Source organism: Marmota flaviventris, chromosome 9 (assembly GCF_047511675.1).
Source record: "Marmota flaviventris isolate mMarFla1 chromosome 9, mMarFla1.hap1, whole genome shotgun sequence".
Taxonomy (NCBI): Eukaryota; Metazoa; Chordata; class Mammalia; order Rodentia; family Sciuridae; genus Marmota; species Marmota flaviventris.
The window spans coordinates 15,154,844-15,175,939 of record NC_092506.1 but is presented as its reverse complement, the minus strand read 5'-3'; the positions used below and the strand labels follow the sequence as shown (position 1 = coordinate 15,175,939).

Below are 21,096 nucleotides of genomic sequence, written 5' to 3'. Positions count from 1 at the left end.
ATTAAAGGCAGAGTCTTAGTAAAATAAATAAATAAATAAAACAGCATGGCACTTGCATAAAAGCAAACGTAGCTCAGAGGAAAAGAGAATGCAGAGTCAAACCCACGCATCTACAGGCATCCTATCCTCAACACAGCTGCCAAAAACATGTTAGAGAAAAGAGAGCCTCTTTGACAAATGGTAGTGGGAAAACTGGAGACCAATGTGTAGAAGAATGAAACCAAATCCCTCTCTCTCTCACCCTGCACAAAAGTTAACTCAAAATGAATCAAAGACCTGAGTATAAAACCAGAAATGGTGCAACTGCTAGAAGAAAATATAAGGTCAACAGCCCAACTATGGATACAGACAACTACTTCCTGAATAGGACACCTAAAGCTTAGAGGGAAGAAAAAGAATCGCTAAATAAGATGACATCACATTTAAAACTACTGCACACAAATAAAACAATTATCAAGGTGAAAATTGAGCCTAAAAACCTCAACACACACACACACACACACACACACACACACGACCCATTCAACAAAACAAATAGACAAATAAACAAAGTGGACAGTGCTAAAATAAAGCAGCACAAATGCCCAAGAAATACAGGTAAAAGAGGTTCATCATCTCTGATGTTATGTTTTAGATGTGAGGTGTCCCCCAAAATTCTATGTGTAAGAAAATGCACGGTTTAGAGGTAAAATTATTTTGTTATGAGATCCTTATCCCAATCAGTGAATTAATCCCCTGATGCCTGATTGGGGATTAACTGAGTGCTGATTATAGACTAGTAGGGTATATCTGGGGGAAATAAAGCCCTGGGGGTGTGCCTTTGGTGTTTATATTTTGTGCTTGTTGAGTGGAGTTCTCTTTCTGCTTCTTGATGTGATGTCTTGAGCTGCTTTCCTCCACCACCCTCTTCTGCCATGATGTCCAGCATCACCTTGAACCCTAAGGAATGGAGCCAGCCTACTATGGAATAAGAAGGCTTAAACCATGAGCCCCCAATAAACTTCTTCTCCTCTAATTGTTCTTGTCAGGTCTTTAAGTCACGGCATCAGAAAAACTGACTAAAACAGAAATTGGTACCATGAAGTGGGGTCATTGCTGTGACTAACCTGACAACATGGTCTAGAAACTTTTGGAACTTTTTGGAATTTGGGGGAGAAATTTTGTAAAGTTTAGGGATAACAGCTGGAAAAGCTTTAGATTATTTTAAGTGGAGCTTAATGAGAGATTCTAGTGGGAGTTCTGAAGACTAGAATTCTAATAGGACTGTGGACAGTAAAGACAGGACTCCTGAGGTTTCAGAAAAGGCAGACTCTATTAGAAATTGGAATAGTGGTCATGGTGCTACATTCTGGCTGAGAAGTTGTCTGCATTTTGCCCGTGTCCTAAGACTTCCTAGGAAGCTAATTTTAAAAGTGATGGACTTCTTAATCTGACAGAAGAAATTTCTAGGCAGCTTAGCATTCAGATGGTGGCATTATTGGCTGCTTTTAGACAAATTCGTTATGATAATCAGGACAGAAAACAGATCAGAAAGATTTGAAAAACTTGGACTTGAAAGGTGGGAGTAAAACTGGGTGAGATTGCAATAAATCACCGAATTGATCTTAAAGCAGGAAACAGAAACTTTATTCACCAGATGGGGGTCCAGATCCACCAGCTGACAGGCCCTGGGAAGGCTGCAAGTCTACACTTTCTGGGGTTTGAGTACACATTTTATAGTCTAAAACCATATTAAAGCATAAGTGGCTGTTGCTATGATTCAAAACCATAAACAAACGTCATGAGATCTGAATCATAGGCAGAAAAGAGAGTGGGCCAAAACATCCCTAGTTGTGTACGAGTTAAGGAATGGTTACTAGGATCTAGACAATCAATCTCTGATGGGGTACACTGTCCAAGAAAAATGGGAACCAAAGAGAGAACACTTTTACATTGTATAAGAATTGCCATTTTGTGTTGCTAAACATGCTGTGCTAAGCAACTGTTGATGGGTACAGAGGTGGGGCTTTCCCTGGGACAGGCATTTCTTACATGACTTGGAGTCTCAGGGCAAAATACAGTCTGTTTGGTCATTGCTCATATAGACAGGCCCAAAGCAGGGCTAAGGAAGTTGTAGTTACTAAAGACATTGTAGCCAATAATGAAATGCTAGAGACTATGCCCAGAAAAACTATACCTAGGAAAGATGCTTTGAGGGCATCTCAGGAATTGGCAAGATCACACCCATTTCAGGCCCAAAGGAATAAAAATTCTAATCAGGAGAGACCAGTGGGGTGCCCTGCTTGCACAGGACCCTGCTTGCATAGGAAGTGGTTTCACCATCCTCAGCCACCCAGGACTTAAAGGCTTGCTGAAACTGTGGTCCCTGAAGGCTTAGCTACTGCTCAGTATAGAAGCAGACCTTGCTGGCAACCACATGGTGCTGGTTCTGCACAAAAGCAGGATGCTGGAGTTAGGGGGTGACAGAGGCTTCCAGCAAGATTTCAAAGAAAGGCCTGGGAGGACAGGCAAAGTGCAATAGGGTTGGAGTCACTGCAGGCAGCCCCTGAGAGGGAACCGTGTGGAGATGTGAAGAGGAAGCTTGAGATCCCCCAAGATCGAAAAATGCCAGTAATGTGGGACATGTGCCAAGGAAACCTACAGGAGCCAAGCAGAGACAAACCCACAGAGAGGCCATATGGGCTGTAAATCAGCACAGCCAAAGGGCAGAGCTACACAAGCCCTGTGGAGAGAATGTCACAATGCCATGTGCTCCCAGTGCTGGACACCGAGTACAGAATGTGTCTGCCCAACTGGATTTCAGTCTTTGCACTTTTTTATATTTTATTTAGAGACAGGGTTTCACTGAATTGCTTAGTGTCTCGATAAGACGCTGAGGTTGGCTTTGGATTTATCATTCTCCTGTCTCAAGCTCCCAGGCCTCTGGGATTATAGGCATGCACCACCATGCCCGGCTCCATAAATTTTCTCTCTCTCTCTATGGCCTACAGAGCCTGTTATAAAAACCCTATTTATGGATAAGAAACTGATATTCTTGATTCCAACCCAGGTCTTTTGGCCCTGCAACCATTCATTCAAGAGAGAATACAAGCTAAGGGTAGAGGCAAAATGTTTTCATCATCTTTTTTGCTAATGTGACCAAAAGGCCTGACAAGAACAACTTCAGAGTAGGAAAAGTTTATTTCAGGGCTCATGATTTAAGAGTCCATAGACGGCTAGTTCTATTCCTTGGGGCTCGAAGCGACGCTGAACATCATGGTGTAAGAGTATGGTGAAAGAAAGCAGTTCATATGATGGTCAGCCAGCAGAGAAAGAGAATCCGCTTGCCAGATACAAAATATATACCCTGAGGCCATACCCCAATGACCCACCTCCTCCAGCCACACCCTACCCTTCAGTTACCACTCAGTTAATCCTGTCAGGAGATTAATTCACTGATTGAGTTAAGGCTTTCATAACCCAATCATTTCTCTTCTAAGCCTTCTTACATTGTCTCACACATGACCTTTGAGGACTCCTAACATCCAAACCATAACACAGAATAACATGGGATGACAATCTCTTGTACTTTGGTTATAATACACATTATAGAAATGACCTCTGCTGGGAAGATTGGCTCTGTCTGACCATGATACACTAATAAATGCTGCATCTTGTGAGCTCACTTCTGTCCCTAGTCTTTGAGATCTTTGCAAGACAAGTCCCATTCCTAAGGGCCTTGGAAATAAAATGCCCATGTGGAGCAGTCGGAAAACACTACTCTAGAAAGCAATCAGTCTTCACCAGTTTGCAGAAAGTTGCAAGATGAATCTAAGAAAAACAAAGCATCCATAATGAATCATGCATTTTTCCAATATATGGAGAAAACAGAAAAGCAAAAAATACAAAATAGTGTACATAAAATTTGCTCCTATGTCTGGATAGCATACCCTATGTCCAACAAGACACTAATCCCATGAAGATCAATTCCAGAAACCTCATTGGTGACTATACTTTCAAAGGTCCAAATATTTAACTTTTTAAATGTATAGTAGTCATTATATTTCCAAATCATTATCGAAAACAATAAATTCATATGTGTATACCTGTCTGTAAGTCTATATTATGTGTGTGTATATATATATACATACACACACATTTATGTGTATATATATATGTATATATTTATGATCCAAATTTACTCATTTGCTGAATAGTGTATCCAGATTTATAATGTAAACTGAGCTTTATAGCAACCTCAAAAGTCAGAGATATTAAAATCTTACCAAGAAAATATAGACTCAGAAATATGAGTGGCTCATAGAACATAAATAGCATAAATTCTATGGCTCTGCTATTCTCCATGGTCAATAACATAAATAATGGTTAAGGACACAGACATTGGGCTCACAACTTCAAAGAACTATGGTACATTTTAAATAAAAATGAGTTAGCTGTGAACATAAACAGTAAGAAAATGCCTTAGAAGTTAAAAAAAATAAGAAAATATAAGCTGAAAGCAGAATAAGCTGGAACAGAGTGTTATAGCTTAGATATAAGGTATCCCCCAAAGCTCATGTATTAGACAATGCAAAAAAGTTTAGAGGTGGAATGATCAGGTTTGAAAGCCTTAACCTAATCAGTGTGTTAATCCAGTTGAATGGATTAACTGTGATAACTACATCAGGTAGGATGTGGCTAGAGGAGGTAGTCATAGGGAGCAGGCCTTTGGGATAGGTATTTGTCCCTGGTAAGGGTGGCTCTCGAGATCTCGCTGCTTCCTGGTGGCCATATCCTGAGTTGCTTTCTTCTGCCACACTCTTCTTCCATGATGTCCTTACTTACCTTGGGCCCAGAGCAATGGATCCAGCCATCCATTAACTGAGACTCCCAAAACTTTGAGCCCCATATAAACTTTTCCTCTTGTAAAATTGATGTTGTCAGGTGTTTTGTCACAATGGCAAAAAAACTGACTAAAACACAGAATATTGATCACACAATTTACTGCATGACTTTTTTTCTAGTAGGGAAATAATTTAACAAAATGGGATTTATGGGTAATATAAATGGGAATTATTCATTAAAATGTTAAACAAAATGAGACGTCTAAAGTCCTAGACAACGGCTAAATGGGAGGCACTTGCCAGAAACATTCATGAAAAAGAAAAGAAAAGCTAAGAACCTCCTACATTTAACATTAACAAATGATTCAATTTTACTCTCAGCTTTAAGAGATGAAAACAAGATATATTAAAATGACTAACAATAGTTTCATATTAGTGAAAAGGGTAAAAATAAGTGAACTCAGACATACTTTATGTCACCATTCTCAAACATACAATATCCTATTTTAAGAAATAAATTAACAAAATGCAAATTTAAAATAATTATAGGGGCTGGGGATGTGGCTCAAGCGGTAGCGCGCTCGCCTGGTATGCGTGCGGCCCGGGTTCGATCCTCAGCACCACATACAAACAAAGATGTTGTGTCCGCCAAAAACTAAAAAATAAATATTAAAAATATTTTTAAAAAGTAAACTAAAATAAAATAATTGTATATCACTATATATCTATGAGAATGGCACTTTTTAAAATAGTAACAATGCTAAATGCAACAAGGAAAAATGCAGGAAAATGGAATTACTCATGCATTGATATAAGTGATATAGCCACTCAGGAAAACAGTTTGGCAGTGTCTTTATAAAACTAAACATGCAAATGCCATATGGCCCAGCACATCTGGCAATTTATTCCAGAAAAACGAAGACTTATGTTCATACAAAAGCCTGTACATGAATGTTCACAACTGCTTCATTTGCAGTAGATATCAACTCAACTCAACTCAGATGTCTTCAATGGTGACACAATCTGTGGTCCACACACAACATAAAATACTTCTCAAGAGGAAAAACAAATGAAGTACTGATACGCAGAACAATTTGGATTAATCTCCTGAGAATTAATCTGGATTTAAAAAGCCAATACTAAAAGGTCATGGAAAGTGTGCATTCATTTATAAAATATATCTTTAGGAAAAATATTTCAGAAGTGGAGATGAAATTAGTGATTGCCTGGGTAAGGAGTGGAGTGATAATGTCATGTGGAGAGGGGAAATACAGGATGAAGCTCATAAAAGAAACACAAGGATCTGCTCAGTGTCTTGATGGTGAAGATGAATACAGGAACCTACAAGGTGACAGAATGTTCCAGAACTTAATCAAACACACATGCACACATAAGTAAAGTTCAAAGGGGAAATCTGAATAAGATCCAGTATCTCCAGTGGGCTGGGTGTATCGTAGTTCAATTGGTAGAGTGCTTGCCTTGCACACACAAGGCCTTGGGTTCGATCCCCAGCACCACAAAAAAAAAAAAAAACAGTATCCTCATAATTGTATTACACTATAGACTCACAACATGTCCTCTTAGGGAGTGTATCAGTTTCCTAGTGCTGCTGTAACAAATGACAACACACAGAAAGGCTGAAAACGACATAATTTTAATATCTTACAGTCCTGGAAGTCAGAAGTCCAAAATGAGTCTCAAGATAGGTATCTGCAAAAAAAAAAAAAAAAGATAGGTATCTGCAAGCCCATGTTTTATACAGCTCTATTCACAATCTGGAATCAACATAGATGCCCTTCAACAGATGGATGGATGAAGGAGTGTTATTCAGCCATAAAAAAGTATGAAACACTGATGTTTGCGTCAAAATGGACAGAACTGTAAGTCAGCAAAATAAGCCACAGAAATAAAATATATGTGTTCTCTACTGTGTGAAAGCTAAACAAAATGTCTACCTGAATGTAGAGTATAATTACTAAATATTTGGAAAAGTGGCAGGGAGATAGAAAAAGAGTGATTGTATTTAATCAGTTCATGTTCTATGTGTATATGGAAATGTCACACTGAATGCCAGTAATAAGCATAATTAATTCATGTTAATAAAAATGAAAAAGAAAATCAAGGTGTCAACTGGACGGTGTTCCTTTCTGGATGCTCTAAAGAAGAATCCATCGCTTGGCCTTTTTAAGTTTGCCAAAGTCACGTGCATTTCTTGGCTGTCTGTAACCATCATAACATCTTAAAATCTCTCTCTGACTCCTAATCCTCTGACTCCCTTTTCTATTTAAAGGAACACCATGATTACTTTGGGCTCATCTGGATAATCCAGGACAATATCCCATCTCAAGTTCATCTGATTAGCAACCTTAATTCTGCCACCTTAGCATCTCTTGATCATGTAAACTAACATACACACAGTTCCACACAGATGTCTTTAGGGAACCATTACTCTGCCTATCATAGAAGAGAAAGGAAAATCATTCAAGAGACCTCTCTGAATTATTTCTTATGCATCTACAATCATAAGATTCTACAATTCATATAATCCATACAATCTGCAATTCATACTTCATATGAATCTATAATCATCTTTATAAAAATTCAATTGAAATACTTTTAGTGAAAGTGGTTACTAATTTTCACTGGGGTTAACTTGATCGCCACTGTATAGATCACCATTTTCTTATACACACCTATCTTCCACTATCCTGAGATTGTTTTCTGCTATAAGGAAAGAAAAAAAAAATCTTCCCCACAAGTGTCTCCCATTTGACCACTGTCAGTCATTTTCAGTAGGGCCCTCTCTTATGTGAACTTCCAGCCTGAACCAAACCCATTTCAAGAGCAAGAAAAAACAAGTGTCTATATTTTGCAGCATTAAGAGTATCACATTAAACCTCCTTATCTATCACCTATGAATGAAATAAGGAAGGATAAGAAACTTGAAAATCAGTAGCAAAAAACTACTTGTAAATTGAGAATCAATTACTAATACCAGGCATCAGAAATATCCTGCAGTGAATGTTCTACATATTTGCTGATATCTCGTGTCCAAATTATTCAAGGTCTGGAGAGACAGATTTGCAACATCACACTGCAAAGGGTAGCATGCAGAGAAGGAAATGATCTATGGCCACTTTTATAACATTCCACAATAGGTCCCCACTAGAGTGAATTAGTTTTTAGCTGGCAACCTGCTCAAGATATGATTCATCCTCTTGTAAATGTATATATGAGAAACACAAATTTGATCCCTATTAAGGCAGAATAATTTGTATTTTTCTCATTACTGTATCTCCAGCATCTGTAATTGTCAGAAATATATTAGGTACTCATTAATTAGTCGTTAAATGAAGGAAAAAAGAATGTACACCAAAAACTTGGCTGTGTTCACTAAAATGAGAAAGAAGACAAGTCACAATACAGTAGAGATAACTATACTTGTTAGAATCCTAAAATTTATAAATACGTGTTGAATCCAGGAGTTGTATCTAAAACATTGTGATAGACAAAGAACTCAAAAAACTTAACACCAAAAAGCCAATAACCCAATCAATAAACGGGCTATGGATCTGAATGGACACTTTACAGGAGAACAAATACGATAAATGAACATATCTAAACGAACCCCACTATTATGCTTAACTATAATGTTATAATGCACTAATAAAAACATTTAAAAGTATTTGCAAATAAATATTTAAACACAAAAAATTTCCTTAATTGGAGAAAATATTGCATCATACACAAAATGGTTTGGGACAAGAATGACCTGGAGAAGAGACGATCCACAAAATTGAAAGTCTTCCATGATGCCATGTTGTGTTCACTGGCAGGGGCCTACAGTTGACTGCTTATCCACTAATACTATTTTGTACTGAAGGTGAAGCAACTATATAAGTATTTATTTCCAAGTTAAGCTTCCATTGCTGCTCTGGTGACACATGTGTTAGTTTGTAGTCCTGACATATGGCTTTGAGTAGAGAAGATTTATGTGATGGTGTGTAATAAGAATTAAGTTTCCTTACAGACATATTGGGCCTTTTCCCTCTGCTACTAGACGGTGATCTCTAAGTCCCTGAAAAGTCCTTCCTAATAAATAGTTTTGTCTACAAAGCTCTGGCCTCTGGATGGTCTAGCAATGTAATTTACGGGGGCTTTGGGACATTTCATGTCATTTCCAAACTCCAGAGAACTGAAGACAAAAGGTATTATGTGGAATCGCTGGAAGATATGGGAAATAAACATCAGCTGCATAGGCAATGTATGATCACACCCTAATAAAACATTCAGGACGACAAAGTTTTGGGCAAATTTCCTGGGTGAACACCTGCATTCATGCCGCCATTGATGTTGGAGGATAACCAGTCCTGAACATAATGCGAGCTTCATTTTTAGACCCCTCCCAGAGCTCACTCTGTGTCTCTTTGTTTGCCCATTAATTTGAGGCCTTCAACTATAATAAACCTACAAATGTATGAGTATAGCTTTACAGAAACCTAATTCAGGTCCTATAACAAATTTCCATAGACCAAGTGACTTACAAACAAAACAAATTTATTTCTTCAAGTTGTAGAGACTGAAATTTCATTTCTCACACTCCTAATTTTATTTCTCACACTTATTTTACTTCCAACCCCCCAAATCTACATTCTTCTTTCATGTAAAATATAGTCATTCCATCACAACAACCCCAAAGTCTTTTTTTTTTTTTTTTTTTTTTTGGTACTGGGGATTAAGCCCAGGGTCACTTAACCACTGAGCCACAGCCCAGAACTTTTGTATTTTATTTAGAGACAAGGTCTTGCTGAGTTGCTTAGGGCCTCACTAAGTTGCTGGAGCTGACTTTGAACTTGCCATCCTCCTGCCTCAGCTTCCTGAGCCACTGAGATTACAGACATGCACCACCACACCCACCCTGTTAAGTCTTAATTCAACCCTGCATCAGTTCCAAAGTCTGAAATGTCATCTAAGTATCATCTAAATCAGATATGAATAAAACTTAAGGTGCAATCTATGCCAAACAAAATTCCTCTCCAGCAGTGAACCTCTAAATCCAAACAAGTTACTTTGCTTCGAAACACAAAATGTGGGTCAGGCATAGGACAGACATTTCCTTTCCTAAAGCAAAACCACTGGGGCAGAGGATCTGCCTTCCAGATTCACTGGGCTGGAAAAATTGCCCCCACAGTTCAGTGGCTCTCTGCTGCAGTCACCCACGATCAGTTCTGTTAGGGTGGGGACTGCATCACCAATAGGGCTCTACCCACTGTCTTGCCCCACAGTTTCCCTGGGCATTAGTCCCAGTGACACCAGAATGCACAGGCCCAGGTGAGTAGGCAACCTTGCAACCTGGACCTGTGCACTTTGGGCCTCTAGTGGGAGTGGTGTCCCTGAAGATATCCAAACTGCTTCAGGGTCATTATTCCACTTACCCCACATATACACATCCAGGTTGTCCTGTGGGTCTAAGAAGTCTGGCACACTTCCCTAATTTTGTACCATTTTCTGTTTCCCTTAGTCCTGGCTGGAACAGCTTCTTCCACTTTAATCTCATCTCTATTCCTGTCTGAGATGGTAATACAGACCATGGTTCACATTCATCCTCATTTCCTTACCCAAATGTGCTTTCTCATTACTTCTCATACCGTTACTCAGTGTGGACAGGCCATTTCCAAAATCTTTTAGTTCCAGTTCCTTTTTGCTTAATAACCCTGTCTTCAAATCACTTTTCTCTTCTTGCATTTTACTATAAGCAGTTAGGGGGAACCACGGTAAAACTTCTTTGATGTTTTACTTAGAAAGCTCTTCAGCAAAATAGACAATTTTATTGCTCAGAATTTCTGTCTCCCACAAAACCCCAGAACACAAACATAATAAGTCAGTTAAGTTCTTGCCACTTTATAGCAAGGATATCCTTTTCTCCACTGTCCAGCAATATGTTCCTAATTTCTGTCTGAGACCGCAACAGAAGAGCCTTTACCGTCTATACATACAATGTTCTGTTTATAGCTACCTAGGAATCTTTAAGACAGAAATTGTCATTGCAGATCTCCTGGTTTTTGTTGTTGTTGTTGTTTTTCTGAGCCCTCACCAAAATTCTTTTAGAAGTCTGTTCACAGAAACCAAGCCTTTTTCTCACAGGCAACTAAAATCTCTTTTAGCATCTACCCATTGCCCAATTCCAAAGCAGATTTCACAATTTTAGGTATTTGCAACACAGCACCCTACTCTGTGTGCCAACTTATGTCTTAGTTCAGGCTGCTGCAAGAAATGATCACAGCCCGAGTGGCTTACAAATAACTGAAATTTATTTCCAGTTCTGAAAGCAGGAAATCTAAGATCATGGCGTTAGCATTGTCAGGTTCTGATGAGGGCCCTCTTCTGCGTGTCACACGGTAAAAAAAAAAAAAAAAAAAAAAGGCAGGAGACAGACAGCTCTCTCAGTTCTTTTTAAATAAGAAAACATCCCCTTCATAAGAGTTCCACCCTTGTGACTTAAGTTCTTTCCAAAGTCTCTACCTCCTAAACCATACATTAGTGGTCAAGATTCAAGATAAGGTTTGAGAGGATACGGATTCAGTCTCTACCACCTGAGTTTTGGGAATTATTCTTGGGGGCTATCAAACCTGAGAGTGAATATGTAGCGAGAAGTGTTCCCTTAGAATGTGCATTTGCTAAACTCCTTGAAGGGAATCTCCAGCAGCAGATAAGGAGCAGGAAGAGAGATACAGAAGAAGAAAAACTAGGAACAGCTGAGTTACTAGCTGGGACACACTCTTGGAAAATGGAACTCCATCCCACAGGGGACTCTCATGAACTACATGGATATTTTTCAAAATTATTCCTCTAAAGAACAGGTAGCTAAGACATTTGCCATTGTTGTTAATATCCCCACACAAATGTGGTGACCCTGCTGAGGCATCTTCCATGTTTTCAGAGACATTTCTGAGGCAGAGAAGCAAGAGACACAGTAAGAGAATGGCCACTAAGAGCACAGACAGAGCTATGCACCACAGATGCATGGAAATCAGATACAAGGGAAATGTGGTATGGGGCATGGATACTTCTGATAATCTACCACCCACTACCCACCACCCACCATTTTGAAACAGAATGTGATGTCTGGATCCACAATAGACATGTTGGACTGTAAGCAACCAGCATACGAGAAAGACTAAGCAAATCACAAAAGTCCTAGTCCTGATTCCCAGATTATTATTATGAAGGAAAAATAAATCCCAGTATTTAAGCCAAAGGAAGTCAACTTTTCTTTTACTAGCAGTTGAACCCATTCCTGATACACTGGTCATGCAACAGGTAGTACTGAACCTCAATTCAGCAACTTTGACAATAACTCTCCTTCATATATTTGCTTGTTAATAAAAAAGATGCAGACTGACTGAATTTAATTTAGATTGATTAAACTTGAGGTTTGGCCCTGGCAGCTTTCTAGCCAAACACAGTTCAAAGTTTCTAATTTCACGAATTTTGACTTGAAATATTCTGATGTCGTGATGTACATGGAATAAAGTCTGTCTTCTCATAGGGCCAATATTAAAAATACGTAAATTTTTCAGCAAAGGGCAGGAAAAAAAGGGATTCAATTTAATTGTTTTCTTTAAATAATGATAGCCAATGTTATTGTGTAAAATATGCTCAAACAGTATCTCTACTGTGACAGTAATGACTAAATATCCTTAAATTTAGCTTAGATTTAGGTTTTCTCAGAAAGCCATGTTTATTACTGATTGTGGTGGCGAGGATAATTAACTAGACCTAAACACAGCTTCTTAGACATGGAAAAAGGCTCAATTTCATTAATAACAAGAAAGAAAGCAGCTTTTCTCTAACGAGACAACTCTGTAAAAAATAGAAGAAATCCCTAACAACAACAATACAAAAAATCATTGCCCCCTCTAAAAAGCTTAAATGTTTGTTATCATAAATTGAGTAGAGAACATTGTTTATCCCAATTCCACCTCAGTCCCTGGTGCCTCAGACCTTCAGGGAGAGAATATTGATCCCTCAAGCCCCGATGATAAACACCTGCTGTGGGATAACAAAACAGAGAGGACCCCCGTGGGCAATCAGCCTGCACCAGCTGCAGAAAGAGAATCTGGAGGCAACTTCAGAGTAAGTACAACAGAGCAAATAACATTTTCCAACATCAGCTGTGTGTCTCTCCATGTGCACAGACAATGGCGGAGCAAAGGGTAGGAGCCAGAATTTCAGCCTGTGTCACCCAAGAGCAGGAGGACTCCTTATCACTGGTGATGTGACAGAATTGGAGTGAGAGGTGAACTGAGCAGAGCGCTGCCTGTCAAAAGCCCATGAATGAACAAATGATTGAATGAATGAATGAACATAAGATACCCTTAGTGCATTATTTGTATACGTTATAACTAATTTTTAAGTGCCCTGTCAATGCTAGCCCTGTGCTGGGAAGTTTACATAAATCAGCTCATTGCCATTACCCTATCAGAATTCTGGTTTTAGTGAACTTGGACCTGTTGTAGCTCCTCTGACAAGTGCTTCTATCCTCTGGATGGAAGCCTCCCTGCAGATCTGCACTTCAGCTGTTCTACTGCAAATTTACCAGAGAAGGCAACTCAATATTCCCTGACCCTTAGCTGTCACACAATGTAGACTTGAAGGGGATTATTTCTTGTTCCATCACTACAGTTTTCACACCCTGCCTGTTTCTCAAAATATTGGAAGGAACCAGAGAAATCCGCATAGACAGCAGCCTTAGCATGCTTTATTCCCATTGCTAAAGGCATACGCTTACTAAAATTGTCCATCTAATCTTTGGAACTACAGCTCTGCCTGACATTACTGACATGTGAGCAAAGATGAGATTTTTCCTTCGATGACAAAATCCTGTTATTATACAAGATTCAAGATATACAAAACCATGCCATTAAAATAATATAACAACCTCTGCTGTAACCACCATCTAACTTCTGCAGCTTTCCATTTGAGAAAATTTGTCCATGTCGGTGGTGTAACACTAGCTTACTGATTTATTTAGTAGCTCATGTTTTTATGACAGTGTTTCTATAAATATTCTTGTGCATATATGTGTATTACATATACATGTATATTTATATTATGGTTTAGATTGGGGTGCCCCAAAAAGCTCATAGGTGAGACAATGCAAAAAGGCTCACAGTGAAATTATTAGAGTATGAGAGGTATGACAATCAGTGGATCAATCCACTGACAGAGATTAACTGGATGATGACTATAGGCAGGTAAAATGTGACGGGAAGAAGTAGGCCACTGGAGGCATGCCTTTGGGGTGTACATTTCGTTGCTGGTGAGCAGAGTTCTCTCTGCTTTCTGATTGCCATGTCTTGAGGTGCTTTCCTCTGCAACTCCCCTCCGCCATGATGTTCTGTCTCACTTTGGTTCCAAGTTCTGGAGTCTGCTACCTATGGACTGAGACTTCTGAAACTGGGAGCCAAAATAAATTTTTTCTTCTCCACATTTTTCTTATCAGGTCTTTTTGGTCAGAGCCTCAGAAATAAGCTCACTAAACCACTGAAATTCTGGATCAAAGGGAAGTATTTATTTAATTTCACTAATATTTTCTAATTTGTCTCCAATACAAGATAATATACCTTTCCAGCAGAAATACATGAGGCCCTGTGGCTCCATATCCTGACCACAACTTGGTATTTTCAATTTATAAGCATAAAATTATATTTAAATGAAGTATTCATATATGGTTATCTAATTCTAGTGAGTTGTGCATCATTTCCTATTTCCATTGACCATTTAGGTTTCATTTTCTATAATTCTCTGTCTTTCATGAAGATTTTCTTTTGATTGATTTATAGAAATTATTTAGATACACTAGATACTAATCCTGTGACATTCAGTCAGTATCATTTTTCTCTTTTATAAGATTGATAATTTTTATTTTTAATGAAGTTGATTTTCAATGTTTTATGATTTGTGCTCTTTAAAATTTATCTGTATATCTGAGCCATAGATATTCTGCTCTTCTACTCTGGAAGCTTTCAAATCTACACCTTAATTCCATTGAAACCGATTTTGCAAAATGCAAAGAAGGACTCCAATATTATTTTTTTAATGTTATGAAAGTTTATAGCCCCACATTTTTCATGGATCAACTTGCTACTACTGTCTTCAGACATTAAGTTTCCATGACTGATAGATCTCTTCATTGATTCATTTTCTCAGCACCATGGATATAAGTCTACCTTCACACCCATACCAGACTGTCTTTATTATTGCTGCTTTGTAATAACTTCCCCCATGTCTGATAAGACAAAGTTCACATCTTGTTTTCCTTTAAAATTATCTTAGCTATTCTGGGATCTATTCTCTTCCCTGTAAAATTTAAACAGGTTAATCAGGGTATATATAAATTTTCCTCAAGCAAGCTGGGTGCAGTGGTACATGCCTGTACTCCCAACGACTCAGTAGAAACAGAATTGAAAGTTTTGAGGACAGCTGGGTACTGGGGGTATAACAGTGATAAAGTACCCCTATGTTCAATCCCCAATACCAAAAGAAAAAAGAAAGAAATGAAGGAAAAGAAACAAAGAAAGGAAGGAAGAAGGAAAGAAAAAAGAAAAGATCCCTAATCAAACACTGAACCAAACTCTTAGCTCTAAAATTTTTAAATAAAATTTTTCCTGTTTATGGTAAATAGAAACATAATTGATAGTTGACATCAATTCTAGGATTACTAAGAATTTATCTGACAAATCTTTATGGTTTTCTATGGAGACAATCACACCATCCAAAAATAGTTGTGGTTCTTTCTATCACGATAATTTTCATTTATTTTGCATTTCCTTTTGCCTTGGTGAGGACTTCAGGAAGTACTGAATAGATTCAGTCATAACAGGCTTGCTTGCCTTATCCCTTCATTTACAGGTACAGCTTCTTCTGTCTTATGGTAATAAGCATTAGCACAGCAATGGACGAGATAATCTTTACCAAGCTAATACTCTTCCCTTCCATTTCCATTTTTCTAATACTCTATTAGAATTTTACCAAATAATTTTGCATCTATGAGAAGATTATCTGACTATCCTCCTTTTCTATGTTAATATGGCAAATTATATAATAAATTTTCCAGTGGTTAAAAAAAATACTCATTCCTGGGAAAAATGTAACATGGTTTTTATTGCAAATGGGGGGAAAAATGTCTTTTTCCCTGCTTTTGGTATTTGTTTCCTATAAAAGGAGTTCAATTTATGTAGTCAACGCCTCATCTCTCCATGTCAAGCTCCCCATTCCTTTCCTGGAGAGGAGGAACGGACATTTAATTGATGAATCTGAGAACACACTGGCTTGCCCTGCTCTGTCCTCATCCTTTTGGCAGCAGCCACCCTGCTAAATCCCAGGTGCCTGAGCCCCAAAGGCACTCTCCTACCATGTGAAAGACATAACCAGTCATTCCTGCCAAGACTAGGTGTGTCAGCCTGCCTGCTTACCGTGTTTATGAGCAACATGTAACTTGCTTAATAAACCCAAAGTCCTCATTCAGGTGCTTAAAGGTGATATTAAGGTCTGATATATTCACTTTCTTTTACTTCTTAACTGATTAAAAACCCAGGGAAGGAAGAAAATAGCTATTTATCAAAGACCCCTTGGTCCAGAACAATCATTTATTTAATAATACATGTCTGGATTTGGTGAGTACACATTTTCTAAGATGTGCACATCTATATTCACAATGAGTAATGTTCTAATTTTATTTTCTTATGTTTTATTTATTTTGCTGTCAAAGGTATATGAGCCTCATGAGACAAGCTAGAAAATGTTCTCTTGAAATTTGGGGGGAAATTTTTACATAATATTAGAATCAGTTATTCCATGAGTGTTTAATAGGTCCTCACTGAAGCATAGTTGATTCCAGTGGTTTTGTAAGTAGACTTTAAAATATAAAGTCAAATTATTCAGTGGTTTTAAATCATTTAAGTATTTGGAACATACACACTGACATCAACTGAATACCATCAATCTCTGTATTTTTGGATTTATTTTATAAAAATAAATATTGAGGAAATTCCAAAGCCATTTATCTCATTCTATTTATAATATACAGTACTGTGACTCAATAAGCATGATGGAATACTAATCCACCATAAGAAAAAAATAAGTTTTATTATTGTATTTGTATCTGTTGGAAAAAGGAAATGGAGAAAGAAAAGGACTTCCTTCAATTTTTTTTCCAAAGACCAACTATAAGTCAAAAAATATCAATTATTACTTCAAGTTTAATAATTCCTAATCTAGAAAAGATATAACAAAAAAAAGATGACAGAATATTTAACAATTTTTGTCAAATTAACAACTAACAAGGTGGTGGAATGTGATGAACACCATTATCCAAAGTACATGTATGAAGACACAAATTGGTGTGAATATACTTTATATACAACCAGAGATATGAAAAAAATGTGCTCTATATGTGTAATATGAGTTGTAATGCATTTCACTGTGATATATAAAAAATCAATTAAAAAAAGAATCTGAGCAATAAAAGTTGGAAATTAAAAAAAAACTAACAAGGGACTCATATCTAGGATTTTTTTTAAGTCAATTTTTTTAATGTCCAATAGAAATATTTGCAAAACTATACGAATAAGCAATTCACAGAAAATTATTATGCTTGAGTTCTAGGGAAAATATTAAATCATTATCAAATTTATTAGTTATTAGAGGAAAAATTTAAATGAGATTTTGGAGGTTTAGTAACCAGTTCACTTGTTTCCAATAAACACGGTATGTAGACAAGCTTACCCATATAGTCTTGGTAGTAATGACTGGTCATGTCCTTTATGCATAGGAAAGTACCTCTGTAGTATGCAGCAGGCTGCATACACATGTTTTACTGGTAAAAAGAAAAAGCAGTAAAAAATAATGTTCACCAGGAAGTGAGGATATGGGAACAACCCCACATCTGGGAAGACTGTACACAGGTACATGAGCAATGGCAAGAGATCTGGCAATCCTTGGTCAATTGAGGGTGCATAGTACCCTCAATTCAAAAAACTTTTCACCAAGAATATGTCCCAGAAAAAAATTTCACTCTGAACTATTTGTCTTAGGGACAAGTTATAAGCAAACTTCTGTCTATCACTAGGGGAACACAGAAATAAATTATGAAGGATAAATACTATAGACATAGCTACTCAAAGTGTGGTCCATGGAACAGCATCAGACCTTAGACTGTACAGCACCACTCCATGATGGTATGAGTACAGGAAGTAAAATCGAGCATTTAAATAAATGATGGAATTTTGGCAATGCTATAGTATTTTTAATCTCCTTTTACAAATTTTTTGGAACAACAGATTGAGAATTTTTTTAAGCATGTAAACACTTGACATACTTGGTTATGACCATGAGTCATGATGGCCAGAGTAGAGTTGGTAAGAAATGGAAAAGGTAAATTAAGAATGTAGAAATAAGTTGGGATCGGGCTGGAGTTATGGCTCAGCGGTAGAGCACTCACCTAGCACGTGTAAGGGTTTGATCTCAGCAACAGAAAGAAAGAAAGAAAGAAAGAGGAAGGGGGGAGGAAGGAAGGAAGGAAGGAAGGAAGGAAGGAAGGAAGGAAGGAAGGAAGGAAGGGAAGGAAGGAAGGAAGGAAGGTATTGAGTACAAACTAAACTAAAAAAAAGAAAGAAATTGGGATAAGATTACATAGAAATTTCAAGGAGAAGTTAAGATTTTTAGATAAAAAGTTAGTATTTACTTAAATTGAGATACTTTGATTTTTCAAAAAAGGAAAACTAAAGTATGTTTTACATTTTGTTAATTGATATATTTATAAAATGCCAATCAGTCTGTCACCTAGGAACATAACTACTGCTTCATGTCAATTTCTCAAAACTGTAGATAAAATTATCCAAGTTGAATGTCAAGTTTTAGTTGATAAAGTCAGAGTCAATTACGTTAACAGAAAGTATTCTCTGGCTTATTATGAAACCAAATATTACCTTACCATTTCCAGTTCTTGAATACGTTAAAGGATCATAATCATCTTACCTATCTCTACTCTTCTTTCTTCACAACTTTTCAGCTGATGTCTTATCTACGCTAGCCATGGAACAGAACAACAGCACTGAAGTGACTGAATTCATCCTCTTGGGATTTGCAGGTCAACACAAGTCCCGGCACATCCTCTTCATATTATTTCTAGTGATCTATGTGGTCACGTTAGTGGGCAATGTCGGGATGATCCTACTCATCAAGATCCACTCCTCCCTTCACACTCCTATGTACTTTTTCCTCCAACACTTGGCCATTATTGATCTCTGTTACACCTCTGCCATCACTCCCAAGATGCTACAGAACTTCATAGAGATAAAGCAGTCCATCTCTTTCATGGGATGTCTGGTGCAACTATTGGTCTATGGTACTTTTGCCACAAGTGACTGCTATATTCTGGCTGCGATGGCAGTGGACCGTTATGTGGCCATCTGTAACCCACTGCACTATCCAGTTGTCATGTCTCGGAGACTCCGCATTCAGCTGCTGCTGGGTTCATACTTCATGGGTTTCCTGAATGCCTCTGTAAACACAGGTTTTACTTTCTCATTGAACTTTTGCAAATCCAATGCAATTAACCACTTTTTCTGTGATGTGCCCCCAATCCTTGCCCTGTCATGCTCCAGTATCCACGTCAACATCATGCTGCTGACTGTCTTTGTGGGGTTTAACTTGACATTCACTGTGCTGGTCGTCATCTTTTCCTACACTTGCATCCTGGCTGCCATCCTGAGGATATCTTCTGCTGCAGGCAGGAAGAAAGCCTTCTCCACATGTGCCTCCCACCTGACAGCAGTCACCATTTTCTATGGGACTCTCTCGTACATGTACCTACACCACCATACCAATGAGTCTCAAGAGCAGGAAAAAGTGTCTTCTGTGTTTTATGGCATAATTATCCCCATGTTAAACCCCTTGATATATAGCTTGAGAAACCAAGATGTGATAGAAGCTATAAGAAAGACAGCAAACAAGTGCTTATAATTTGAATTGCGATTTCTAACTCAGCTTGGTTTGTAAAGCAAACCAAAAATGTTCCCTTATTTCCCAACCTCAGAAAATGTGGCAAATGCTGGTGAGGCACAAAGTCATTACTTTATTATATCAATAGCATTTTTTAAATGACAAAATCATAGAATTTACAGGGAAATGGATGGCATTAGAGCAGATTATGCTAAGTGAAGCTAGCCAATCCCTAAAAAACAAATGCCAAATGTCTTCTTTGATATAAGGAGAGTAACTAAGAACAGTGTAGGGACGAAGAACAGGAGAAGAAGATTAACATTTAACAGGGATGAGAGGTGGGAGGGAAAGGGAGAGAGAAGGGAAATTGCATGGTAATGGAAGGAGACCCTCAGGGTTATACAGTGGAGGAGGTAGAGAGAGAGGAGGGGAGGGGAGGGGAGAGGTGGGGAGGGGGGAGGGTGGAGGATGGGAAAGGCAGTGGAGCACAACAGACACTAGTATGGCAATTTGTAAATCAATGGATGTGTAACTGATGTGATTCTGCAATCTGTGTATGGGGTGAAGGTGGGAGTTCATAACCCACTTGAATCAAAGTGTGGAATATGATATGTCAAGAAATTTGTAATGTTTTGAACAACCCACAATAAAAAATTAAAAAAAATAAAAAAAAAAAAATAAATGACAACAGAATGCATTACAATTCTTATTGCACATATGCAGCACAATTTTTCATATCTCTGGTTGTATATAAAGTATGTTGACACCAATTCGTGTCTTCATACATGTTCTTTGAATAATGATGCCCATCACATTCCACCAAAAGTTGTAGAAAAACATCTCAAATGATTAAATAAATTAACTTCTAATTAATGTGTTTTAAAAGGCATCTGAAAAGATGCCTTTGATACAGCTTTTGTACATTTTTAAAAAATATTTTTTAGTTATACATGGACTCAGTTTCTTTATTTTGTTTATTTACTTTTATACATTTTTGTGGTGCTGAGGATCGAACCCACTGCCTCACATGTGGGAGGCAAGCACTTTACCGCTGAGCCACATGCTTTTGTACATTTTGATGAACGTTTTTTAAGTACCTTCCATTTAAAAAGAAAAGTTAAGTCAATCTAAGATAAATGCATAATCCATGTTGTCTTTGTACTTTGTACTTTGTACAGAGCATATACTCATCAGAGCAAAATTGAAAAGATGTTCTCTTGAAAGTATTCTTACTCATATTTCTGTATGGCTAATCAATTTACTATTG

At 37.7% G+C, this 21,096-nt stretch overlaps 1 protein-coding gene across 1 annotated transcript; it reads left to right on the top strand.

The window, feature by feature from the left end:
• Positions 1–18,920: 18,920 nt before the first annotated feature.
• Positions 18,921–19,850, top strand: LOC114099674 (putative olfactory receptor 5AK3). The gene has a single exon (XM_027944049.2). The coding sequence runs from the start codon at positions 18,921–18,923 to the stop codon at positions 19,848–19,850; it is 930 nt and encodes a 309-aa protein (XP_027799850.2).
• Positions 19,851–21,096: the final 1,246 nt, after the last annotated feature.

Bases quoted from the DNA above. Each gene is read 5' to 3' on its own strand.
- LOC114099674 (XM_027944049.2), top strand. From the start codon at position 18,921: ATGGAACAGAACAACAGCACTGAAGTGACTGAATTCATCCTCTTGGGA.